We start from the raw sequence: 26,139 nt of genomic DNA, 5'->3' as shown, positions 1-26,139 counted from the left end.
TGTTTTTGTTCTTCAGATGAGGTTTTTGAGCGATGGAGCCGTATTTCTGTTGACACCAGGAAAGAGGCTGCACAGCGGATGAAGGTTTGTGCCTTCTGGCTTCCCATCCTGCTGCAGCGCCAAGAGCACAGCATGACTGTCTGCTGGGCTTTAGAGATCGGCCTCATCGACTCAATGTGAGCGCCGTCGTTATTGGTATCTCTTAATAATAACGCTTTCAGTCTTCAGCGTTTGGACCATTAAAGAGTGTGTCTCCTTCCAGTGACAGTGAAGAGCTGAATCTGAGGCACCTTCACAAGATAGAAACTTTGGAAGCGATCCTCCGAGCCCTGGAGAAAGGAACCGTGAGTTGAGTTTTTGTTTTAAACTTATTATTCTAATAGTCGATTAAACGCCGCTTCCCTCGCTCGCCTTTCACACATAACCTTAAAGATTATACTGTGAGCTTCTGTCAGTGCTGATGCTTTTCAATAATGACTAATGTCTGTATTCATCTTTATCTGAGCCACGAAGAGTCGTTCTGTGTGAGTGTGTGAAAGGGCTCGAAGTTTTAAAGTCAGTAGCGTGCGTGTGTGTTTGTGCGCGTGTGTGCGTGCGCGTGTGTGCGTGCACGTGTGTGTGTGCGCGTGTGTGTGTGCGCGTGTGTGCGCTGATCTAAACTGCTTGTTTGTTCTCTGTTCCAGTTGAAAAAGGACCAAACGAAGCACATTTTCCTGATAAGCAACATGTTCAGCCTGGTAAGTCTGAGAAGGTGATCGTCTTCAGTGAACAGACGATAGCTAGCTGTTCTACAGAGAACGTGTCAGATTCGTGCGTCTCTAGAAGTTTCCATCGCTTGAATTTTGTCTAATGCAACAAAATGTGAGTGTAAAAAAAGATACTGAGTGGAATGAAATGAGTACTGTTGTGCCTATAAAATGATCAATAATGATAGTTGAGGTAGTTTGACAACTTGATGTGAGTGTGGCTTTGTGCCGTCAGCACTCCCCAGAGGTTTTGGAGGACGCGTTACACTGGCTGGAGCGAACGGGAGAACCTGCAATCCGCCATCGCGTCATGGGCCTCGGCCACATACACACCTGCTTCACAGCCCTGCACCTGATCTTCACTGAGTGTAAGATACATTTAAAGCAGTCCCTCACAGGCTAGTCCCTCTCTGTGTCTGATGAGCTGTGTAGCGTGTTCACAGTTAACACACACTCTCACCTTTATGCTTTCAGTCGCTAAGTATATTCTGGAGATGGGAAACGACCTGGAGAGTACCATGAGGGCTCTGACGTCTCAACCAGCTGAACATTATATAGAGGTAAGACACCACCTGCAGATCATAGCTGACACGGTTTGGACATGAAGACTGTCTGTGGTAATTATGGGATATGTTTTTCACTGTAGAGCCCAGTTAGCTGACAGCACAGCCCCCCCTCCTGGGCTCTATGTATAAGTATTTGTTATACATTTAACACCTGTAATCACAATGAGACTTGAAGTGACAGTAAAACTGCAGTCGGACCGTCTTTAGCTGCAGTAAGGGGAGGTGTAGATTTGATCGGGCTGCTCTGAAGTGAGCGTGGGTGGAGTGGAGCGGTACGGAGGACTGCTGTTCTCCACCCACACCGCCCTCACGTCCATTTTTAGATCAGGAGGAGGGAACAATGAATCAGACCTCAGCCACATTCTTTGGAAATGTTGTTTTGTTTGTGAGATGCAATCACACACCCGCCACGATGGACACACCCCCAAGCTCTCTGCTTGGACAGCAGCAGGTCGGCGACACTGCATGTTAACGGAGTGTGAGGCACGTACACGCCGCTGACACATCTGCACATCTCGAATATTTAATTTGACCCCATGTTTGAATGATGGAACAAAGAACGAAGTGGCAGCCATCACCTTTGCTATCCTTAAATGTTTGTCCTGTTCCTCATGCAGAAAAGTGAAGAAATGAAGAAGAAAGGGAATGAAAACTTTCAGAGGAAGCAGTATGATGATGCTGTGAAGTTTTATTCCAAAGCCATCAAATATTAGTAAGTAGTAAATATATTTTCTAGTGTCTTTGTCTCACATGTAAAACGATCTGTATTGTCCCAAATGTATTTCACAGGGTTGATTCTATATGATACACATGTACGATAGTGTAGTCACTATCCCCCCCCCCTGTCTCTGTGAAGCTCAGGTGTTTCAGTGTTCGTTGAGGGGACAGAATATTAGAAACGCCTCTCAGCTCATTGAACACACGTGTGTGAGCGAGCAGAACTTATCCAACATGAAAGCGGAGCCGCTCATCAGCACGGCCGCAGTCTGGACTGGTAATAACAACAAGGTTAAACACCGACAGCGTTTCAGGAGTATGAACTGGTCTGTCAGCGGCCTCCTCCTGTATCCTGTATCAGCGGCTCTTCTCTGGCTTCCTGTAACATTCAGGATAGATTTTAAGGTTTCCTTCTTATGTTCTGCATTGTCTTTATTTTCACTCTTGTTCTATCTTACTTTCACTATTATCACAAAGTGTTTTTTATTCTCTGATCTTATTTTACATGACTTTTATATGAAGCTCCGCAGCAGGTGATTTCTTTGTCGTGAAGCTCTCTGACCTGCAGTTCCTCTGTGAAAGGTGCTATAAGAATAAAAGGTAATATTCAGGTAAATATGTGCTTTTGTAACTGAAATTCCCATCTTCTATTTTCCAGCCCTGACAACCACATCATTTATGGAAACAGAGCCCTTTGCTATATCCGGTGTAGGAAATATCTGTAAGTACCACTTGTTCTAGAGTACCTCTCATTTGTAAATACATGAAGTACCAGCAGAAAGCTAGTTTGACCTGATGGGATCGAGAGACGTGAGTTTAACGTGGAGGTGGTGGATCAACACTGAGTGTTTAATGTAGAGAGCTTTTGAATGGGGTGTCAGTAAACCTTCACATCTGTAGAGTCTTTATTTATCAAGTCGCTCAGAACAGGAATCACTCGTCACAGGCTAAAAGTTCTCAGTGATGCAGTTCTCGTACCACCGTCAGGACCGGAGGTAAAAGCATTTCTTCAGTTGTTTAAAGGATAACTTTGGTTTTTTACAACCTGGACCTTATTTGTAGCATTAAATACGACCATTTACTCCCCCAGACAACTTTGGTGGCATTTGGAGTCGTTTTGAAGAAATTAGCCCCAGAGGAGCGGCGCGTATATCCGTATAATGCGAGTACTCGGGGCATCCATGCGCAACCTCTATATAACACATAATCTGCAGAAACTCGTTCATATTCCAATATTTTGTTCTGATATGCTGGTGCTATTCCCCTCTGAGCCCGTGGTGGCATGTTATCAACATCTGGCGTCTCTAGACAACTACCTCTGACGTGGATGATGTCATTACCGAGCCAGCCACAACACGGCTGACTCTGCGGCGGTCGGCTACGAATACGCAATAACGAACCACAGCTGTGCCAAACTACAGCTAAACTAGCCGACCGCCGGCTCAGAGGGGAATAGCACCAGCATATCATAACTAAATATTGGAATATGAACGAGTTTCTGCAGGTTATGTGTTATATAGAGGCTGCGCATGGATGCCCCGAGTACTCGCATTATACGGATATACGTGCCGCTCCTCTGGGGCTAATTTCTTCAAAACGACTCCAAATGCCACCAAAGTTGTCTGGGGGAGTAAATGGTCGTATTTAATGCTACAAATAAGGTCCAGGTTGTAAAAAACCAAAGTTATCCTTTAATCAATCCGGTTTAAACCGGTGTGGAGTGTAGCGCAATTACCAGAAAATCTGGAAACACCTACACCTGTTTTTTTTGTAAATATTTTGAGATGAAGCTGTTTATTAATTCTGCCATCATATTATTGGATACAGAAACGTGCCAGATGAGCTCAAACAGTAAATATTTTGACTTTGAGCTGTTTTCAGGTGAGTTTCTGTAAATGATCAGCAGGTGATCACATCCTGTTTGATGTTTGACGCAGAGTCACAGCTGTTCTGGGATCAGAGTTGAGGAAGAAAGGAGGAGACAAGAATAAAAACTGCATTAATCATGAAGAGTTCAACTATACTGAACGTTTTTGTAGAATTGCACTGTTGACCAATAGGAAACTCGCTCACCTGTGAGAATACAGAGAAATCTGTCATGGCGGATCAGCTGTGATTAACTTTAATGAAGCCTCGTCTGTTGGGGTGCAAACTGTTCCTCAGCAGGGGGAGAAAGCGTCTTCTGAATAAACTGTGTGAATGTAGTTTTCCATTAGCGTCCAAGCTAAGCTACCGAGCTAATGAGTTGCTGTCTGACCATTAGCAAGCTTGTTAGCTTAGTTATTTTCACTGCTTTATAACTTCGTATTGAATAAAACGGTCAGCAGCTCCAGCAGCTAACAGTTAGCTCAGCAGCTAACACAGTTTACCGTTAGCCCCAGAAGTAGCCACCTAGTCTCCCGTCCTCAGTTTGAGCGGACGAGCTCAGGTGTTACTGTGTGTTGTCAGAAGAACGCGTCCAATCCTTCCTGCTCGAGTGTCACGAACCAGCAACGCCACACTCACACTGAAGGAAACTTCTAGCTTTACTTTGTTTGCTAGAAGATTCTGAGACGCTTGATAAACATGTCTGTGTTTTCACCCTGACTTTGCAGAAAAGCTGTTGGCGATGGAAAACGTGCGACTCTGATCAAACCGCTGTGGGCTAAGGTACTCTCATCTTTCATGATCCGGTCACAGTGATGTGGTGATGCAGCACGAACTGAAGCTGCCTGTCCCTGCAGCAAACAGGGACTCAGAGCTAAAAGCACGGCTTGTTTGCAGGGTCACTACCGCTACTGCGAGGCTTTGTTCTCCTTGGGGGAGGTCAGAATGGCTATTGAGGCCAACAGTTCAGCCCGGAGTCTGTGCAAGGATGACCAGGTGGGAATCAAAGACCTGGAGCAACAACACCTGAAGTTCACTGAGATGGCAGAGCCCAAAGGTATTTTCACATTAAGATGTGATTTATTTCATGACGAGTCAATTACCAATCAGGCTGAAACGCCCCCTCCCCGTCTGCTGAAACTGGTGTTTATGTGCTTTGCTTTCAGTTGGACGGCCGAAGAAAATTCACAGTAAAGGGTTCGTCTGCTTCCTTCACACGCGGTGGAAACGTGATGTTCCTGCTGATTAACGTTCAGATGATCCATCGTGTTTTTGTGATTCCTCCCCAGACTGGACGGCAGCAGCAGAGGGGCGGAGCCTCGGTCGCAGTCCGTAAAAGCTGCGAATAAGATCGATCCAGCTTCGAACGCAGCTCCGCACACGAAGGTCAGACAGTCGCTTTTATCTGAGCTCCTGTAGTTTAATCAGGGTCTGATTGACAAGTGAGGGTCAGCTGACACGTTGGACGCTGAATGTTCCTGATGACCTCAAATGGACGTTCGATGTTAATGATTAACTCGTGTGTTGACAGGTCTCGCAGAATAAAATGGACAAGAAACCAGGTGAGTTTGTTTCAGCACCCGCCGACACACCTGACGCTTTCCTGTTCGACATGTTGGGAAAACCTGGTCTGGTCCAGATGGGTCCAGATGGGTCCAGATGGGTCCAGGTCCACTTTCACACCACATAGAAACCCTGATGATGACCAGCGGTCACGTGGGTCTGAAACCACACTCACTCACACCAGTTTCTCTGTTTGGTTTGAGTAGATACAGATGGAACAGAAGAGACTGTGGTCCGAGCTCCTGTCGTGTCGGTCTGAGTGATTTAAAGGGGGGCCTGTGGGGTTTCTAACAAACGAGCTCATTAAACACATGTGATTCCCTCTCAAGTCGAAATCACGAAACCAAGTCGTTCTTTTCATTACGGGCTTTTTAACCACACAAAGAGCATGATGGTGTGCCGTGAGAACTGGTGGACATACAGAAAGAAATAAAAACATTATTTAAACATAGAATAAATCAAAGACAACACGTGACTGTATTGTCACCTGACTCAACAGAAATCCGTCACGTTAGATCTATAAAGTCTAACAATGACAGTAAAAATTAAATGTACCTCATTGGGAGGAGGAATCAGCGAGGTGTCGACCTGCTAGCTTGGTCCAAATGGGGTACATCCCATTTCTCAAAATTGCATCCTCGTTTCCCTCACGTGCGTCTTTTCCTTGCGTCTTAGTCCCTCCCACCAGGGATGCATGAGAGGACGCAAGGAAACCACGCAAGGAGAGAAGGAACGAGGAAACATGTTTTATGAGAATTGAGACGTCCTTTCCTCTGAAGCGTCACGTGAAGCGACGTCTGTTTCTGATGACGCGACACAGCTGGAGCTGCTGCAGTTACCGTTATATTCACACCCCCACCGCCCCCCGCCCTCGATATATTTACATTTCATACTTATATTTACATTGTTAAAAAGTCTCCAGCACTAGCAAGTAAATATGAAACACTTTTATTAACACATATGAGAATTAATGAGTTCATTCTTGTCTGGACGCCTCTTCAGGTGAACAGGTGTCATTTTCTGACCTGAACTTTATCAGCCTCGCTGTGTCTTCTGTCCCGTTCAATGAGACAGACTTCAGATCTGTCAGTGAAGAGAAACCTACGAGTCATGAAACACATTATTTCACTCAGATAACACGCAGAACGACTGACGACAGGCCGATGTGTTAGTGTTAAAACAGGTTGTAGATTAAAGACTGCTGAGTGGAGACAAAACTGGAGACAGATGTTTTAATGTCTGACGCTGAACCAGAAATCAGCTGCTGCGGGACTTTTATCCATCAGTAGAAATAATAGTGGTAAACCAAACTCTGTCTCCAGCTACGTCTCTCTCAGGTCTGGGATATCCCGTCTCTTCTCCACATTTGACATGATTTCTCTGAATATCTGTAAAGAAATAAGTTTCCCCGCCTGCCGACCTGCGCACATTGAGAGGCGGTTGTTACGCAACGTAAGTGTTTTGCTTTCAGAGCCGCTGCGCAGTGAGAGCGATGACAGACGAGAGTAGACTCATTTTAAATCAATAAATATGTTTTTATCAATATTTTGTGTCACTTTATATTGAATGCTTTAGTCGTGAGCAGAGTTCAAAGCGGGATAATAGTGAGCAGGTTCCTATCGTCCCTGCTCACTATACATCATCTCTTACGTGATTGAAACATGACGGATCCTCATGTTCTTGTATTATCGCTCTTTGGAGAACATAACTTTAAGTTAGGCTCATCTGAATTGCAGCCATTCACTGCAGGATATTTACACCAGCGCACTTTCTCCACCTCGTTCAAACGTGCCAGCTGTGGGGGCGGAGTCTTCATACCGTTCAGTTGACAGACTTCCGGGTAGGATGCACTGATGTATCCTCGCTCATAGCTCCTCCGAGAGCCCTCCTCGCTCCTCGATCCTCATGGGTGGATCTCATTTCTCAAAATTGTCGTTTCCTCGCTCCTCGATCCTCGCTCGAACCGGAAGTACTTCTGGTCCGCCATATTGCCGGCCGTCCCAAAGCGAAAATTGCGGCTCTGAGGAGCGAGGATCGAGGAGCGAGGAAAGCGTTATCTGAGTGAAATAATGTGTTTCATGGCTCGTAGGTTTCTCTTCACTAACAGGTCTGAAATGTGTCTCATTGAACGGGACAGAAGACACAGCGAGGCTGATAAAGTTCAGGTCAGAAAATGACACCTGTTCACCTGAAGAGGCGTCCAGCCAAGAATGAACTCATTAATTCTCATGTGTGTTAATAAAAGTGTTTCATATTTACTTGCTAGTGCTGGAGACTTTTTAACAATGTAAATATAAGTATGAAATGTAAATATATCGAGGGCGGGGGGCGGTGGGGGTGTGAATATAACGGTAACTGCAGCAGCTCCAGCTGTGTCGCGTCATCAGAAACAGACGTCGCTTCACGTGACGCTTCAGAGGAAAGGACGTCTCAATTCTCATAAAACATGTTTCCTCGTTTCTTCTCTCCTTGCGTGGTTTCCTTGCGTCCTCTCATGCATCCCTGGTGGGAGGGACTAAGACGCAAGGAAAAGACGCAAGTGAGGGAAACGAGGATGCAATTTTGAGAAATGGGATGTACCCATTGTTCCAATCGACAAGTTCCGACCCTTAAAAGTAACACCCCTTCAACCCGCGGCAGCAAACTTTGGTTCCTATCTCAATTAAGATATGTCCCCCACATCAAACAAAGAAAATACATGAAACAAATGAAATGTTACCTTTAATATTAAACTATTGTTAGTAGAAATATATATATTTATGAAGATTATATTTTTTAACCTAATATTTATTAATCTATTATTTATTTATTTATCCTGATTTCGATGGCAGCTACAACACATGTGAAGCTTATTTCACTTCAGTTTGAAGCCTGCACTGTTTACACATGTAATCCTGACGATGTGAATCAGCTCAGCCCTCAGTACCATGACCGCTAATGACCGCTAATGACCATTAATGACCGCTAATGACCACTAAAACTGTAGTAATTCAGCTGCTTTGGCCAACAAACCCTGACAGATCTGAATGGATTTCATGTTCATGACATTTAAAGACTTCACAGCTGATTTTCTTCTTCCAGGGAAACATGAGAGGACGGCTCAGGCAGAGGGCAGCACCAAAGACTGTAAACCATCGAAAAGGTTAGTGGACGTACTTCCTATGAATTATGTCCACTAGGACCGAGGGCAGCTGCCTGATATTCTGCTCTTCAGTATGTCTTCATCAAACACATGAGTAAAAACATCCTGACAGCAGTAACGTCAGGTTAGAGCTGCTCTTCTCATAGAATCCCACAGTGAGGGCCCACCTGAAGGCAGGTGTGTGCTTACAGTGTGTGGTTGTAAATGATGACGTGTTGTTTAGCGCAGTGCTACATGCTACCAACAGAACTGTGTGTTGGACCGCGGCTCACTGACGGTCTGTTCTTCCAGTGAGTTTGGGAAAGGAGAGTCGAGCTCTGCTGCGAAGAAGAAACCAAAGAACAGGAATCAGTCTGAAGAGGAGGTAACGCTCACCTGTGCTGGAATGCAGCTGGAAGTGAGACACACTCAGCCCCACAGAGTGTCAGAACTTTTAGACTTCTGTGTTGTTATCTTAGTTTCTCATTTCTTTTTAGACATTTTTATTTTCACTGTTGTGATGATAAAGAAGTTGAGCTTAGCTTCTTAGCGTGTAACGGTACCATGTGACCAGACGTCTGAGCTGCTGCGGTGTTTGTGGTGTTTGATCTGTTCAGAACCAGAAAGCGGACACCAGTCGGTCTCTAGAAGATGTGCGTAAAGAGTTGAGCTCTATAATGCAGGAAGCACACACGGCTCTGACCGACCGCCGCAGCCGCAACGCAGAGCGGGCCTTCAGACAGGCGCTGGCCTTAATGAAAACCAACACAGCTCAGGTAACCAATCACAGACCAGCTGGAACATTCTCATGTCTGTCCTCGTGTCCCGTCAGCGTCCAACATCAAAATACACACTGCTGTCACTGTCTGTCCTTCACACACACACACACACACACTCACACACTCACACTCACACACACTCTCTCTCTCACTCACACTCTCACTCACTCACTCTCTCTCACACACTCTCTCTCACACACTCTTTCCCCTTTGTGACTGGTCTGTGCGTTTTAAGAACCATCTGGAGGCTGTTTGCTCATTAACACACAGGGGGGTGATGATGTGTGATCTGTGTGATCTTCCTCAGGAGCTCGGACTCTTCAAAGACGATTTGATGTTGTTGCTTTTCGGCCTGGCGCGCGCCCTGACGGAGATCGGCCAGGCTCAGGTAACTCACCGACGAGCCCGTTCGCTCTTCATTTAACCTTTTTAACCAAGAGTTGTACGAGCAGACACATTAATGCTGATCAACAAGCTAATTTTCTCTTCTTTGATTACTGACTGTGAGCCAAACGTAGATCACCTGATGATTCATCTGTTAAACGGTCCCGTCGGCCTGGTCCCGGCCTGGTCCCGGCCTGGTCCCGGCCTGGTCCCGGCCTGGTCCCGGCCTGGTCCCGGTCTGGAACCCTCTTGTTTACAGCGTTAAGCCTTGTGTGGGTCTTCCTGTGTTGCTGTCAGTACATGTGCGGTTGCTCTGTTGAACGCAGGAACTTGGAGAAGCACAAAGCCTTCTGGAGAAGATGAAGTCGTTTGAGGAGAGGACGTTTCAGTGTCTGGTTTACTACGCCATGGGCAGGGTGTCGGCCAGAGAGAACAGGTGCCACTCGTCTGACCGGTTTCCTGTCATAGATTCACGCCTCTTTGCTGCGGCCGTATAACACATACACATGCGTGTCTTCTCCGACAGGTTTGCAGATGCTCTGGAGCAGTTTTCAGATTCCCTGCAGATGGTGAAGAATGGAATAACACCTGGTAAACTCACCTGGCCTGCAACAAAAGAGATCGTTATAGAAACGCAGCCAGAATATTTCACGGTATGTTTAATTTAAAACAGGACAGAACAATGTAGCAGCATGCAGTGAAATTAAAAATCTACAAACTGAGCTCAATAATAACAGAATTGACCCATTCGAGGTCCAGCTGTGTCAATTCTGCAGCACAGCAGTGCAGTGACAGCCCCCTGCAGCCACACACACACACACACACACAAAATGCATAAACATCATCACATGCATACAAATGAATCCAAGCAAAGCACTTCAGACAGATTACAAACTTTTTGATGGCTTATATTTCACATCGTATTTCTGTGAAATACCGACAGACTTATTTTGATTCCACGTTGGACTCGTCTCACTTTTATGTTCTCGTTTAGGAATTTCTGAAGAGAGCTATAGAGTTCTATAAATTTCCTCCTATTCCTAACGCCATTTGTCGACTTGAGAAGAGCCCCGGTCATTCGAAAGCTGAAATCTACCTCACAGATCCAGATTTTAAGGTGAAACACGGTCGGCCGTTTTTTTAAATTCAGATCCTGAAGCGCTGGCGAGTTTTCAGTGTGTGCGTCTCTTTTTGTAGGGTTACATTCAAATATGCTGCTGTCAGAGCTGCATGGTCGAATACCACATGACCTGTTGGAAGACCCTGAAGGCGTCATCCTTCTCTGAAAAGAATGAAAAGGTACGTTTACATTTCGCTCAGCAGCGATCTGAAAGGCGCTCTCAGGCCTCCTGCGTCCGGTCCAAGCTCTTCTTCACTCTGTTGTCTTACAGGATTTTCTGCAGGAGCCCTGTTTAACTCCAGACTGCGTCGGACAAATCTGTAGTATCAAAATCATTAGTCCAACGGGCCTGGTGAAATGTAAGGTAAGAGCATCGTCTGCAGGTGAACGCTGTGCTCAAACACAGGATTCGTGTTTTTCACTTCTTTCTCTCTTCAGTTTGAAGCTGCCGTCATCAAACCGAAGCCGCTGAAGAAGCCGAAAGTGAACCAGAAATGTACGAGGTGAGAAAATCCAGGAGGACGGCGCCGCCTCCCGGCACGCCGCTAACGTCCAGATACTGATCGAAAAGCGAGTCTAAACAGCCGCCTCTGTTCTTCTTCTGTGTTTCAGTCTGAAGAAGTTAAAATCAAAGGAAGAGCGCCGGCTCAGGAGGAAGCAGCATAAACAGTCTTTTCAAGAAAAACAGGCTATTAATGATGAGATCCTGCAGCAGGAAGAAGACTCGGCCACACAGATTCAGCAGAAAGGTGCTGCGTCTCACATCAGCGCACGTCATTCAGCCTGTTCAGGTTCAGCAGAACCGGATCCCACAAATATCTGCAACAAGTCCACAAATATCATACGATCCCCTCTGAGCCGTTTCAACCAGAACCAGGCTTTTGTTTTAGGATGAATTATTTATCTTTTAGTGTTTTCTTCCCTTTTTTACCCTCCTACCTTCTTTAGCTTGTATGTTATGTTGTATTTAAGCAGCTGTTGGGCTCCATGTTTGGACACTGGCAGGCAGCAGTAGCCGTGTTAGCTTATCAAAGCTGCGTGCTAACTGTGTCTCGCTGTGTTTTCAGCCTGGCTGCTGTACAGGGATCGAGTTCTTCTGCAGATCAGCCAGAACATGGATCTGCTGAGAGAGGAGAAAGGCCTCCAGGCGTCGGCCCTGACCGGCAGTCTGAGGCCCTGGCTTGAGCTGGACTCGTCGAGGGGGAACCAGCTGGCCGGGAGGATCCTGAACTGGCAGCGGGAGCAGAGCGGAGCGGAGACGTTAGGACCGGTCGTCGAGATGCTGCTGGAGAGGAAGAACCGGGTTTGGGCTCGTGTCCTAATCCAGCTGCTCAGTAGCTGTGAGGATATAAATCCTAAACTCAGCAGCTGGGCCTGCCACCTCAACAGTGCAGGTCAGCGTCTGCCGTGGTACTGTGTTAAATATTTATTGTGTTGTGAGTGAACATGTTAAATTTACAGTCCTGAGTTAAAAAGCAGCATGTCAGAGCTGATGTGTCACAGACATGTGAGAAGGTTTGAAACGGGTCTCTGAAGTTCACTTCAGACCTGCAGGATTTGACTCAGTCCTGGACTGATGCATCTGGAAGCTGTAGAAACGGTGGACTCTAACTGCTCGCTGCTTTCTTCAGGTTTGAACGCTGCCAGGTCCTTCATCGAGCGTTACTCAGCACACCTGGAGCAGCTGGACTTGGCTGTTTTGCTCAACTTTGGTCCCCTGCAGGAGGTGATTATAGAAAAGCTCGGGACTAGACCGGAGCTTTTTTCAAGCATCGGCTTGACTGTGACTGAATACCTAAAACAGGCTCCGGATCAGGACACGAGACTGTTTATCTGGACTCTGGAGGAGCACAGAGAGGAGTACGTCTCCTGCCACACTATACTGGATGAGTATTTTGATATGATGGGTGCGTATATTTAAATCGACTAACATCTGATCTGAAGGCAGCTTTTTGCTCTGATGTCACGACTTGTAATTCTTTGTTTTTCAGATGGACATTGTTCAGTGTTAAAAAAATCTGATGAAAATCAAAATGTAAGTGTTTTCCCTGCTGATGATTCGCTGAGTGAAAGTCCGTTTTCACAGTCTGTGCAGTGAATGTGAAGCTAACGGCCAGTTAGCGTAGCTTAGCATAAAGACTGGAAACACAGAGTGTGCAGGTCACTGAAATGAAGAGTCTAAATGAAATTCATGAAGCTCTTCGATGCTGTTTTAACGTTATTCCTTCATGTTGTTCAGCGCGTGGTTGGAGGCTGACAGATGTTTCACACCTGGAAACCCTCTTTAAATACCGCAGCAGCAGAGAAGCTCAGTGTCTCACACAGTTTTAGTTGAAACTTATTTATTTTTCAGTCATTCGTCATATTTTTCCGTTATCTTAAACTGTCCGTCAGCGTGATTTGAACCGTGTGTCTGATCCCTCGTTAACTTTGAGTTTCAGAGTTAATTCTTATTCGTTTCATTTCAGAATTCTCCTCTGAGGAGTCGAGGCCGGAAAAAGAAACAGAAAGAGCCGAAGGTGAGTCGTCTGGTTGGCAGCTGGATGAAAAGGCCTCGAGCCTCGTTCTGAAGTTCTCCTCTCTCCTCCAGGGCCTCATCGTTTGGTCTGGGATGAGAGCCGTACCTCAGAGGGACGAATGGGACCAAGAATTTTTTGAAGATGACTCTTTGTAAGTTCGATCTTCCTCGCGGAGGCGCGGTGCTGAGGTGTGAGCGCGAGCGCAGCTGTTAAAGCGTCTTGTTTCTCGTCGACAGATCGTTCCTTCACCCCGCCGATTCCTTCAGCGTACCGAGTCACCTTCGAGAGCAGGTGGCGGATTTTGAAGACCAGTACAACAGCAGCAGACACAGAAGCCACTTTAAACAGATTTTGGACAACAACCCCGACCCGACCAAAGAGAGTTTGTACGAGTGAGTTAAAGCGGTTCAGTGTTTGACGACAGGTGTGACGGAGTCTACCTGACGAGCTGAATGACAGACTGTTGTCACTTCCTGGTTCATTTACACGTGTCCGGTTGTCTTTCTGCTCCTGCAGCTACTTCGCTCAGATCCTGGAGGAGCACGGTCCGCTGGTCGCCGAGGACCCTCTTCTGGTGGGAGAGCTGGAAAACTTCCCAGCCGAGGCTCAGCTGAAGATCCAGGAAGCGGGCGGCTTCGAGCCCTTCCTGCTGGAGTCCCTTCGCTTCATAAAGATGGGCCGGTGCATAGGCCTGGCGAGGCACGCCGTGTCGCTGCAGCAGGCCGGGCGTGGAGCCGGTCTGGACGACCTGGACGTGATGGAGGATCCCGACACGAACTCTTCATCTCCTGTTGTGGCGGCGCGTCCTGACTCTGCGTTCACAAGCTGCCTGAACGATTATTCATCCGCTCAGACTGACTTCTGTCCCGTCCTCCCGAGTCCGTACATATACGGATCCCTGCCTCCTCCTCCTCCTCCTCCCGGCCTGTCGGCGGGGGGAGTCCCTGTGACGGAGATCGATGCCTTCTGGACTGCGGCCGACGGTCGGCAGCAGGACTCTTACTTCTTACAGGATGACGACAGAGAGCTGGATCTGTACTGCGGCGAGGTCGACGGCGGAGATGATCCGTCTTCGGCGAGGACGGATGAAGGTCTTCTGAAGAAACACGCGGCGGCGCAGGTGAGCGCCGACGTCCCGGCCGAGCTCCGAATACAAAAGACAGAATATTTAACGACATTGGTTCAGGTTTGGTCTTTTGTTCTGTTCTGTCAGACGTGTCAGGAGAGCGTGAGGAGCGTAGCCGTGATCACGGAGCCTCACGAGCCCTTCGAGAGCTGCCAGGTGAGTCGCCTGCTGAGCCCGACTGATCCTGCATGTCTGAGGCTGATTCCATATTTAGGAATTTAAATAATCTGGTGACAATAAATCAGCTGATGTTTTATTTTTTACATTGAAACCTGTGCAGCCTTGTAACTGTGAGCCTGATTCTGTTTGTTCTGACTCATTTTACAGCTAGAAATATTTAGTTTTCATTCACCTGTTTTTATGGACATGTTGAAATATCGCAGAAGAGTTTCTTTGCTGAGAAGGAAAAGCTGGTTGAAATTAAAATAGTGAATTAATCATGAATACAGGAAGCTTTAATGTCCACTTCTTCTGCAGTGATTTAATGTCACTCAGCTGGACACTTACTGCCCCCTGCTGGTTATCAGGTTTAGCATTGTGTGACACAAACCCAGATCCTGATGTGTTGGAGTAAAGTGACGCTGTCCGGCTCGACCTCCGTTCACCTTCAGTCTCTTACTGAGTTTTGTCTTGGTTTTTCTTCCAGGGCGACATCAACAAAAAGCAAAAGAGCAACAGAGAGATGGAGGAACAGATCGAGAAAATGATAAATGGCTGCGACGCCGTCAACCTGAGGCGCAAAGAGGAGCTCGCGTCCCTCGAGGAGGAAGAGCAGAAGATCACCGCCAACATACAAGTAGGTCCACAACAGATCTAATGAGAGTGATGAAGACGTTACGAGCTGAATCTCAGCAACTAAACGATCAATTATTGGTTTTTTTCCTCTTGTCAAGGTGACCAATAAGGAGCTGGCACTGTTCCAGCAGAAGCTGGAGGAGGAGGTGAAGAAGGACCAGAAGGAGAAGAAAGCCAACCAGGAAGCACAGAGGTCCCTGAAGGTGGAGATCGAAGAGCTGGTGGAGGAACAGGGGAGGTAACCTGAGCTGGTGGTACACCTGTTTCCTGCACCTGTTCAACAGGAAGGAGCTTTTTTTAATTCCAGTCTCAGCGAGTCGCTCCAAACATCATGATGCAGAAAGTGATCCATCTCTAACGAGTTCTGTGTGTTTGTGTCTTTCATGCAGTTTGGCCCAAAAAATCCGAGAGAAAAAAGCCGACTACGACGCAAAGTTGAGGGATTTCTTGGAGTTGAGGTGAGCGGTGAGCGACAGGTGGCGCTGAAGATCCAACTTAAAGCCTCCCGGACGTTCGGTTCACTTCTTTCTTCTCGTTCCTTCAGCAATCAGTCGGCGGCAGAGAAGATGAGTCTGGAGGATGAGATCAGGCGCTGTAAGGTGTTGTTAACCTCGGCCGCCAGGAGGTCTCGCGCCGCTCAGGTAAATCCTTCGTAGCCTCCGATCAGATGAAATGAAACCGCCCTGTCGTCTGTTTGTTTGCGTCTCAGAGCTCAGATCGACCATCAGCGTTTTATGACCTTTAATGTCGTACGTGCACATTGAAGCTAGCTGGCTAACGACAGTCAGACTTGTGTTGGCGGCAGGCTTTAATGACACCTGGCAGGTAAACAGAGATGATGGATGAACAGTCAGAGTTCACCTGAACAGCTGGCGGGACAAACGCATTAAACACACTGATTTTAGCTGTGATGATAAAAGCTTTGAGAGTCTGGAAATCTTTGGTTTAAAGACCTTGAAAGTGCTTGAATTTTACTGTTGAAAAGCTGAATGAACCCTGATGCTGTGCCAGAGGTGGACAGTTCATACGCCTGGTAAACATCAGGAGGTTGTGATGACGAAGGTTTGCTCGTTTCCAGCTGTCGGTGGTGGAAAGCGCTCGGGATCAGAGTTTATACGAGCTGGGCCGAGAGCTGACCGACGCCAAAGCTCTGCTGACCAAGCTGGACGAAGCGGCGCACAGGTGAGAGGACAGTAATCACTCCTGCGCCCGCAGAGCGCGGCTGCTGTCAGACGTCTGTGTGACGGCCTTCGTCTGTTCCAGACACCCAAACCAAGAGCTGGAAGTGAGCCGCAGCAGCTGCAGAGGCAGCGTCCAGGAGGCGGAGAAGAGGGTCTCAGCTGCAGAGGTAGAAGCATCCGTCCATCACGTCTGATCAGCTTCACTCTCGGATCTGGATCTCACACCTGTCGGTCTCAAATGATCCATTTCTGTCACACAGATCTGAAGAAATTAGTGATCAACTAGTCTGATCATTTTTTCAGTGCATTTAATGTATTTTGGGTCAATAATGGATCAGTACCGTTCAGGATCACTGATCCGTGCTGAGGCGGGGTGTTTCCGTTTGTCCCACAGACACAGTACCAGGAGCAGATGGATCAAGTGAAGAACGGCAGAAGAGTCAGCGAGCTGCTTTCAGCCGACGTCGGCGCCCGGCCCGAACCTGCAGCCGCACCAGTAAGACCAGTTCAGCCGAACCAGTGCCGCTCGTTACAGCAGACCGCCGCGACAGTAAAGATGATGACTGTGATGAATGTCCTGTTTCTGCCGCAGCCTCCGGAGCCCACCGGAGAGGTCGTGCCTCCGTCTTCAGCCTCCGTCAGCGCCGCCCCGCTCGTCCAGCAGCCCGCAGCTCAGACGCAGCACAGACCTCCACCCAGGAGCCTGGAGCCCCCACACAGCACCGTGTTCGACAGGGCCATGGAGTGCCTGGCCGCCATGTTTCCAGACTACACGAGGTAACGCTGAGTCCGACCCTGAAGAGTTGTGTTTCAGGTTCTAGTTCTAAAACAGCCATTTATCGGCTCATGTGAGCTCATTGAAGGTGCTTTGGTACCTGTGTGTGTCGGCCAATCAGGAGCTGTTACAGTTTGTCCACCAGAGAGAACGTGCAGCTGGAAAATGTCCCTCTCACTACGTCTGGTTCAGGTCTGAGGATCTGTGTCTAAAGTCTGCAGAGACGTCGTCCACTGACACGTGTGTGTGTGTGTGTGTGTGTGTGTGTGTGTGTGTGTGTGTGTGTGTGTGTGTGTGTGTGTGTGTGTGTGTGTGTGTGTGTGTGTGTGTGTGTGTGTGTGTGTCTCTCTCTCTGTGTGTGTGTGTGTGTGTGTGTGTGTGTGTGTGTGTTCAGGTCAGACTTGATGAGCTTCGTTCAGGAGCTGCGTTCCTCCAGCGGGGGCAGTCTGAGCTCCATGGCGCTGCAGGATGTGGTGGGTGGAGTGACCCAGCTGATCCTGGACTATCAGGTAGGTGTCTGGACTCTCTGAGGACCAGCAGGACTCTGCAGACCTGACTGGACTGTAATCAGAATAAAGAGCTTCATGACGTGAGGAGCGGTCTTCAGGCTGATCCTGAAACAGTTCAGTCGTGTGTTTACTGACAGTTTTAATAAAAAACTGCAGATCTGTCTGTAAAAGGGGCCATCAGCACCTTCACTGCCTGAGGAAACTGTCTCACTTCCACACTGACCGAACCTTTTTAACTTTTATCCTTCTTTTATTGAGTCTGTTTCTTTTGGGTCGGTCAGGCCTCAGTACCAGAGAAGAACTCTCTGAATCAAGTAGTCAGGTGGTCCAGTCGCCTGATAGGTGAACCCCCGTCTTCTCCTGCCTCCCTGTGCACTAAACAGGTACAGAGGACGGCCACACCTACTCTTAATAATGACTCCCATCCTTTCCTCTGGACGAAGGTTTCTAGTCCCCGGTGCAGGACGCAGCGTTATAAAAACAGCTTTGTTCCTGCAGTGACATAACACTTTATTTATTTACTGACCTCGTTATTTATCTTATTTATGTGCCCTCTTTTATCTTTTATTGTGATTTTTACTACTTTTATGTTCTTATATTTATCTTGAGGTTTTTCGTCTTTTAGTATGTTGTATTGTGTGTTTAATCTATTTGATCTTATTTATTTTATCCTTGTACTTATCCATGAAGCTGTTCAGAGCTGTCATAAGTACCAGTTGGTTTGATGTGTTTTGTTTGGATGAGGTTTGCTGTGAATCTCTCTCTGCAAAACAAATCAACTCTCGGGTATAAATGAAGGAACCTTGAACCTAACTGTGTCACAAACACGTTAATGTGACAGAAAACAGGAAACAACACGTCTGTCTTCCTTTCAGGAGAAGCTTAACTCTGTGAAATCCAACATGGTGGAAGGTGGGAGGACAGCTCAGTGTGCGACGCCCCCCCCGGTGGCCCCGGCCCCGGTGTGGCAGATGGTCGGACCCCACAGAGCCACACACTCGAGTGCGGTGAGTCCAGCAGCGGTTCGCTGTCACAGTTAATCTTTCACTGATTCATCTTTAAAACCAGAGTCCAGAGTAACAAATCAGATTTTATTCAGAGTCAACAGAGAATTAATACAGAAGATTCAACTGACGTGAAATCAAAGTGTGGCCCTCAGCGGCCCCCACCCTGGTCTGACTCTGACACTCTGTTCCAGCTGAACGTGGAGGATCCCTGCATCATCTGTCACGACGACATGAGTCCAGACAGCATGTTTGTGCTGGAGTGCAGACACAGCTTCCACGAGGAGGTGAGTGAACCGGCTGCTGGGGTTCAGGTTCAGGTGTGTCTGAGGGCGGGGTCCCAACGCCTTCTGTTTGTGTTCAGTGCATCCGGCCGTGGCTGAAGGAGAAGAGGACCTGTCCCACCTGCAGAGACCACGCCCTGCTACCCGAAGACTTCCCCGTGCTGCCCGGCAGGAGGCGCCAGGCCCTGTGATGTCTTCAGCCCTCCTCTTCCTCCTCAGTTCTGCTTTTATCTTATTTTTTTAATCACTCGTTCCATTAAGATCTAAATGAGCACAGAGTGCTCGAGTTTTATCATTTACATGTTCAGACATTTATTCACCAATTTATACTTTGAATAAACAACAAGTCTTGTGTTTGAGCTCGTCTCTGTCATCAGTCTCAGTCCTGGCAGCTGTTCTCCTCTTCGTCAGACCGGCTTCCTTCAGTCTCTGAGGTTCAGTTCAGTCCAGTCCTGATCCGGTTCTGCTGTCTCTGAGCCCTTAGTCGGGGCAGACTCCAGTTAATAGAGCCGCTAGCTGCGCAGCTAACTGAGCTAATGAAGGTAGGGTGAGCAGCAGTTACTGTGGTGAAGTGCTGCCCCCTGTCTGTCTGGATGACCTTTAACAGAATTTGCCTGCCATGGACTCGAGTCTTTGGCTCAGTCCTGGGCTTCGAGGACCGAGCACAGAGTGGTGGAGGGTTAACACGGCTCAGATTTGGTAAAAGGGGACTGATTCAGGACACAGCCTGTGTGACAGAATGAAAGCTCGGGAAAAGAAAAGCACGTTGGTGGACCTCGAGTCGTTCGTTTTCCCCGCAGCCGCCGTGAGCCGGTTTTATCACCCGGGAGACGAGCCCAGGTGTCGGCTGGATCGTGGCCTCTGCAGGAAACGGTTCAGACTCTGCACAGCTTCAGAGGGAAGTTCTCTGTGATCAGGTGATCATCGTGAAGCACGATGACGATGTTGACCTCGAACTCTGAACAGACAGAAACAAACATCAGAACAGCAGCTCCTCTCACGCACACCTGGAATATCACCTGACATGAAGCTACAGCCAGCAGCTAATCAAACAAACAACAGAAACAACTAAATCTGTCTGCAGCTCACTGACGATCCTGTTCCAACATCTTTGCTCAGATCTGATTGACTCTGATGGTCAATAAATTACCAGTTTTCCAACCGGTTAGTGAACGTTAGCGGCTACTCAACACTCGCATTATTTGTGCTAACGAGCTAACTGGTTGCAGCTTCATACTGTGAGCATTAATCTGCTCATCAGAAATTATTTAACAAGAAGTGAAGTAAAGAAGTGAGTGTGAGAAAACATCACAGCTTCAGTCTTATTTAAACTATTCACAGTTGCTTTGAATCAAAACTATTCCTTTCACTATAATATTCATACTTCAGTTGTTTACAATATTTCCACAGATCTTTATGTTCTGGGTCCACAGACCCTGATCATTTAAAGTGACGCAGACGCAGTGAGTCAGGTGTTCTGCAGGTGCTTCTGAGGGACAAACGAGACCTGAATCATGTCTTTGCTGCAGTTAATTAACGAATCAATCTGATGATATAACTTTGTTTTTCTATTATTTAATTACTGTGAACGAATCACAACTTACATGTTTTATTAGTATAAATCCTGATTTATCGTCTTCATCCATTATCGTGACAAACTCTGAGTACGGCGAGCGCTGCAGTGTAACGGGGGTGTATTAATCCACAGCAGAGCCTCTAAAGGCCGACGGTGGAGCCTTTTTAAATAACGTTTCTATCTGAGCTGAAGCAGCTCGGAGCCGTTTGTGTGGAAGCAGACTGAAGCGCCACTGACCCACTTTGAAGTTGGTGGTCTCCAGCGTGGGGCAGGTGAACAGCCGGGGGAACACCATGTAGATGGGAACGGGGAGGCCGTGGCAGACGTCGCCTTCGGCTATCTGGATGTTCTGGATCTCCGTGGCGTCTCTGGCGTAACCTTCGGCGCAGCCTGAACACAGAGGAGGTTTAGAAAGCCGGCGGAGCTTCGTCCGGTCGCCTCACAGCTCGTACTCACCGCACGTCTCCACGCGCACCAGCTGCAGCTCGATACTCTTGATGGGAACGTCCGAGTGCTCCACCACCAGCTCGCCGGTCAGCGGCTGGCTGATCACGCAGGTGGTGGCGTCTAAATGGCCTCTGATGAGAAACTTTGGGAGCGAACTCCTCTGAGGAGAGAAGGCACGTTTCAGCTGCCGGCTCAGCTGGACGCAAACAAACACGAGCAATAAAGTTTTTCTCACCTCGCGGACGTTCTGCAGGGTGTCGGGAGTGATGGTGAAGTTAACCGGAGTGGGAACAACCTTAGCTTTCTGAGGCTGGAAACAAACACAGCAACAGATCCCAGATCAGTTCAACAGACACACACACACACACACACACACACAGTCAGTAACAACACGTCGACTCACCTGACAGTGAACGATGAACTCGCAGTTCCTGCTCAGGTCTTTGGCCAGCAGAGAGCGCTTCATGTCACAGCGGAGGGAGTACTGAGGAGGACCAGACAGGAAACTCACTTTAACCACATAAAAACTGGAAGCTGTAGATCTCTCTTTGAACTTCCTGTTTCTCCTGAACAAGCTGACGTTAAAGTGTGTACATGTGTCGAGCTGAATGAGGGACCAGTCCAGCTGAACTCTGCTGTGGACTGATGGTCTCTTAGTTTGAGAACATGTTTGTGACGTTAGCACGAAGCTTAGCGTCTCTGTTTTGTCTCGAGCTGAGCAGAGTTGAGTGTTTCCTCCTCGTGTGTTTCAGCAGATAAAGTGAGTAAAACAGTGCACCATCACAGAACAACACGTCTTCTTCTGTCCCTCTGCGTCCTTCACTCACCTGAATGTTGACGAAGACGCCGTGGTACGTTTCGTACAGCACCTTGTTGCCCTTGATGTTCAGGGGGAACTCGAAGGGGATCTCAGTCTTGCCTGCTGGGACTTTTCCTGCTTTGGCCACGTCGATGTTGCAGCTGATGAGCTGGATGGGCTGCAGGAGGCAGGAAGCAGGAAGCAGGAAGCTTTGTTATGTGAGTGAGGAAACTGTCTGACAGCTAACTACAGTGATGACATGATTATCTGTATATTCATTTCAGTGATTAGTTGATGTTAAAAGGTCCAGTGTGGAGAGTTTACTGCCACCTGGTGGTGAAGTTGCAGACTGTAACCAGCTGATCCCCACACTGGACCTTTAAATTGTTCATTCAGCTCCAGCATCGACACTCTGTGGTTCCAGCGTCTCATTGGTGAGAAGTTACAGCTTTTCTGTGTCTGATTGGAAATTAAACATCTTCAGGTTTCAGTTGGATCAATCCAGACATCTGAAAATGTCACCTCAGGTTTACAAAAAGAAGAAGAGATGAAGATGATGTATCAAAATCTAACTAGTTTTCATTAATTGATAATGAAAATAACCGTGAGCTGCAGCTGTAACATTCACATTCTTCTCAGTGTGCTGAACACTTCACTTCAGTTCGTTCATCATTTATCTCCACAGCTCTGAGGATCAGAGCTGGAACTAATTATTTTCATTATCAATTAATATGTTGATCTTTCCAATTAATGAATTCCTCATCATTTAGTCTGAAGACCATCAGCTGTTCCCAGAGCTCAGGTTGATGGTCTGGTTTGATAAAATCTGAGAAGCTGGAACCAGAGATTTGTTAACTTCTCTGTGAGGGTCAGCTGGTTTTGATCTAATCATTAAAAGACATGAATTAGTTCTGCAGCCCCCCTGACTGACTCCACCTTGACAGAGTTGTAGAAAGCCTCGAAGACGCCGACGCTCTTGGAGCTGAGCTGCAGGTTCACCAGGCCCTCCATGCTCAGAGAGATGCCGTGATGCTGCAGCGCCTCCTTACACAGCAGCACGATGACACCGGCCACCGCCTCCTGCACACAGAGAGCGACACCGTCGTCACGACCGCCGTCTCCGCTGCGTTCAGCAGCCTCCGTGATGTCACATGTGACGCAGCATCAGACGAGATGAACAGTCTGATCACAGCACAGCCTTCCCTTCAAACACTGCATCTGTACAGCTGTTACACCAGATTCTGTGACCTGAGTCATCTGACCTCAGTTCAGCTTTAGTTTCACTTCATCATTGAATAAAATCAATCCCATGACTCCTGCACACTCTGACCACTCACTGCTGGTGTATTTATTTAACAAACCTCAGTCTGTCTTTCACACTGTCAGAAGATTAGAAAAAAATAATAAATTAGGACAAAAATGAAGGTCAGTGTGAACCATCATACAAAAACAACCTCAGACTGTCCAAAACCCAGAGAACTTTAAAAGATGAGGACAGACGACGCCTATTCATAATTTAATCAATGACTTGATCTTTTCTATCCACAGCAAAACCCTGTACTGAGAAAATATGATTAAAATAAGTTTTTTAACCACTCTGGTGTTTCTGCTCTGCAGCTTCTTGCTGACAACAAAGATGCTGATAATATATAATAAATAGATGGAGGATAATATCTCAGCTGAACGCAGTTTCAACATGGTCAGCAAACGTCAGCAAAAAGTACTAGTTACAGTAGTACCAGTACTTAGAGCAGCAGGATAACTGACTACATGATGACTTAATGAATACAGAAAAATTAGAGATGAAAAGTCTCACATTTCTACATTAAAATGACCAAATTTCTAAATACTGAGGGTCTATGAAAAAACGTTGCTCTGCAATTTCTGACCATAACTGACATACACACTCAAAATCAAACGTCTTTGCTGTATTAATATATAGAAACTCCAACAAATAATTAAAACATTTCACAAATTATAGACGAAGCCTTTGATCCTGAACTGAAATCTATCAGTCATTGTCAGAAATTATGGAGTGATGTGCTTTGCACCACCTCAACTGTCAAACTTAATGGCTTAATGTTTATTTCTCTAATCTGGTCAGAGATATCCTGAAACCAAACGTCCTGCAACCCAAAATCAGAGAATATAGATAGATGGATATTTTATTAATCTCCAAAGAGAAATTTGCATAATAACTGTCGGCAGAGTTTAAATGATTTTTTAGTTGATAAGAGACACGGGTAATACGTTTTATGTTAATCCAATCAATTTTAATTAGTCATATTGATCCATATATTGGCTGCATGCTTTAACACGATGTAACACGAGAGCAGGCGTGCACTTCAAATTTTGGGCTTGTTCCAAACTACCTGTTTAAACGTTGATCTGCTGCGTTTATTTTGTGTTTCCTGCAGTTGAAACAGGTGTGATATGAGCACCTGGTCACGATGTTTTCTTGAATATTTCGTTGAACAGAATCTGACAGGGTGACAGATTATAACGTGATCAGCTGCTGGTCATGTGCAGAGAGGACAACGCCTCCTATCTTAGCTTAGCTAGCTAACTACTATCTTTATGATACACGCTCTTTTACAGACGGGCACGTTAAACATCGACACAGAAATGTTACCTTTAGCTCAATTAACAGTTAAACAGACCACAGAAGCAGCTTGTTAGCTTACTTGTTAGCGTAGCTACTTACCCCTTCATGGTAAACTTTGTTTGCTCTTTTCAGTCTTATATCCAAAGTGACGCTCATGTCTGACTGTCAAACACAAGACAGACGTTTAAAACAACTGTCTGAAAGCTCTTTTCTGCTAATAAATCAAACAAACTATGCTAACTGCTGCTCTGTGCTCCTGCTTCCGCTTCCTCTCGTAGCAACAGTAGGAGTTCCGGTCTAAATTCTTCAGAATAAAAGCGGCATCTCGGCCTGTTTTCCTCGAAAACACTTCCTGTCTGCATTCTTCAAATTAAAAGCGTCAAATCCACAATTCCACACTTTTTAAAATTATTATTATTTTGTTTGATGGAGCCCGTCCATGTCAATAGCTTTAATTTTATGTGCCCTCAGTCCGTGAGATTCAAGCCCCCTCCCACATAATTTCATTTATGGTGTATGTAGTATTAAAAGAAACTGATTTAAGAATTGAACTGCAGTGCAGCAGGAAGCCTTTGCTCTGTATAATCCACAGATCTCACCGTGGGTTGTTTTATGTAATGTTTGAAGATCTGAGTAAAAGTAAATATCTTAAATCCAACAGTCAATCTGCAATGAAGGTGAGCATAAAAATATGTTTTTGTTTGTTTGTGTGGGTGAATCAGTCTTTTGTATGTTAATGGTGGTCTGTAACTGACCACACTCACTTCTTTCCTTTTTCCTCCTGATCTCGCAGGCAGCAGTTTCTGACATGTTCAAGTGTTGACTGACAGTCATGACATTATTGGTTTAATGACTTCATAGATGAATACTGACATAACTGACTGCTGCTGATCTGACACGACGTTTTTCAGCCAGGCTGCTGTTTCCTGAAGCTGATCACAGTGTTTCCTCTCTGTGTCTGACAGAAACACACCGGCTGTGTCCTGGATTCGAACGTTGTTGTGAGCTGATACAGTCTGATCCTGCCGGCTGATCCTCACTGTTTCCACAACAAAAGACGAGTGAGGCGGGCGACGCAGCTGCCGGTCCAACCTGTTCTCTCTTCAAACAGCCTCATCCATTTGTCTTTCTGTCCATTCTCTACACGAGTATTCCAGCACAGGGTCACTGGTGAATGGAGCCCATCCCAGCATGTACTGGGAGGCTTTCACGAACACCACATTTCATTTTAATAGGTAAAGAAACCTTTATTTACAAACCAGCCTTTAAGTCTACATCAAACGTCCCTTTGCATCATAGAACATCATGATCTATTCGTGTCTAATAATCCTGTCCTGACATACAAACACCTGCAGGTGTGTAAGAGGCACCAACATGTACTCATACTACTACAGATTCATACTTCTCTACTTCAGGTAAAGAGATCCTCCTAGTTTGAAAATCATTAATGTTCTTCCAGTCTCGGTGCTAAACTGGACCTTTAAGACCATTTAAACACTCGACCCTCCACTGAAACCCAACATAACACCTTTAATTTCATGTGATCTCAGTGATAAGAAGCATCCAGGTGTGATGAACTAAACCCAAACTTAAAGGATGACTTTCGCTTTTTACAACCTGGACCTTATTTGTAGCATTAAATTCGCCCATTTACTCC

At 46.6% G+C, this 26,139-nt stretch overlaps 2 protein-coding genes across 3 annotated transcripts in view; one reads left to right on the top strand and one right to left on the bottom strand.

The window, feature by feature from the left end:
- The window catches only part of ttc3 (tetratricopeptide repeat domain 3), a 22,591-nt gene extending 3,177 nt beyond the window's left edge, over nt 1-19,414 (top strand). Inside the window, exons 4-46 of one of the 2 annotated variants that reach the window (XM_041952176.1) lie at nt 17-176; nt 263-344; nt 684-737; nt 982-1,114; nt 1,221-1,306; nt 1,930-2,024; nt 2,688-2,750; nt 4,624-4,678; nt 4,793-4,952; nt 5,062-5,092; nt 5,185-5,281; nt 5,427-5,457; nt 8,540-8,600; nt 8,892-8,964; nt 9,197-9,355; nt 9,666-9,746; nt 10,069-10,178; nt 10,269-10,395; nt 10,737-10,859; nt 10,940-11,041; nt 11,134-11,226; nt 11,301-11,365; nt 11,475-11,611; nt 11,930-12,256; nt 12,494-12,769; nt 12,854-12,897; nt 13,331-13,381; nt 13,453-13,532; nt 13,618-13,773; nt 13,898-14,501; nt 14,595-14,663; nt 15,154-15,303; nt 15,401-15,540; nt 15,692-15,760; nt 15,847-15,943; nt 16,381-16,484; nt 16,566-16,650; nt 16,878-16,979; nt 17,076-17,260; nt 17,653-17,767; nt 18,643-18,774; nt 18,966-19,058; nt 19,136-19,414. In XM_041952176.1, coding sequence (XP_041808110.1) covers nt 17-176; nt 263-344; nt 684-737; nt 982-1,114; nt 1,221-1,306; nt 1,930-2,024; nt 2,688-2,750; nt 4,624-4,678; nt 4,793-4,952; nt 5,062-5,092; nt 5,185-5,281; nt 5,427-5,457; nt 8,540-8,600; nt 8,892-8,964; nt 9,197-9,355; nt 9,666-9,746; nt 10,069-10,178; nt 10,269-10,395; nt 10,737-10,859; nt 10,940-11,041; nt 11,134-11,226; nt 11,301-11,365; nt 11,475-11,611; nt 11,930-12,256; nt 12,494-12,769; nt 12,854-12,897; nt 13,331-13,381; nt 13,453-13,532; nt 13,618-13,773; nt 13,898-14,501; nt 14,595-14,663; nt 15,154-15,303; nt 15,401-15,540; nt 15,692-15,760; nt 15,847-15,943; nt 16,381-16,484; nt 16,566-16,650; nt 16,878-16,979; nt 17,076-17,260; nt 17,653-17,767; nt 18,643-18,774; nt 18,966-19,058; nt 19,136-19,246 — 5,168 coding nt within the window. In that variant the 3' untranslated portion in view covers nt 19,247-19,414. Of the gene's footprint in view, nt 1-16; nt 177-262; nt 345-683; nt 738-981; nt 1,115-1,220; nt 1,307-1,929; nt 2,025-2,687; nt 2,751-4,623; nt 4,679-4,792; nt 4,953-5,061; nt 5,093-5,184; nt 5,282-5,426; nt 5,458-8,539; nt 8,601-8,891; nt 8,998-9,196; nt 9,356-9,665; nt 9,747-10,068; nt 10,179-10,268; nt 10,396-10,736; nt 10,860-10,939; nt 11,042-11,133; nt 11,227-11,300; nt 11,366-11,474; nt 11,612-11,929; nt 12,257-12,493; nt 12,770-12,853; nt 12,898-13,330; nt 13,382-13,452; nt 13,533-13,617; nt 13,774-13,897; nt 14,502-14,594; nt 14,664-15,153; nt 15,304-15,400; nt 15,541-15,691; nt 15,761-15,846; nt 15,944-16,380; nt 16,485-16,565; nt 16,651-16,877; nt 16,980-17,075; nt 17,261-17,652; nt 17,768-18,642; nt 18,775-18,965; nt 19,059-19,135 lie in introns of both variants that reach the window. The other variant, XM_041952175.1, reaches the window with a different exon arrangement.
- vps26c (VPS26 endosomal protein sorting factor C) lies at nt 18,838-26,139 on the bottom strand. Its single transcript, XM_041952185.1, has 8 exons — nt 24,582-26,139; nt 22,814-22,957; nt 21,906-22,055; nt 21,482-21,562; nt 21,314-21,388; nt 21,088-21,238; nt 20,869-21,021; nt 18,838-20,013 (listed from the first exon to the last, which is right to left on the bottom strand). The coding sequence occupies exons 1-8, from the start codon at nt 24,636-24,638 to the stop codon at nt 19,931-19,933; spliced, it is 894 nt and encodes a 297-aa protein (XP_041808119.1). The 5' UTR covers nt 24,639-26,139; the 3' UTR covers nt 18,838-19,930.

This window comes from Chelmon rostratus, chromosome 14, assembly GCF_017976325.1.
Source record: "Chelmon rostratus isolate fCheRos1 chromosome 14, fCheRos1.pri, whole genome shotgun sequence".
Lineage (NCBI taxonomy): Eukaryota > Metazoa > Chordata > Actinopteri > Chaetodontiformes > Chaetodontidae > Chelmon > Chelmon rostratus.
This window is presented reverse-complemented; position numbering and strand designations above follow the sequence as displayed.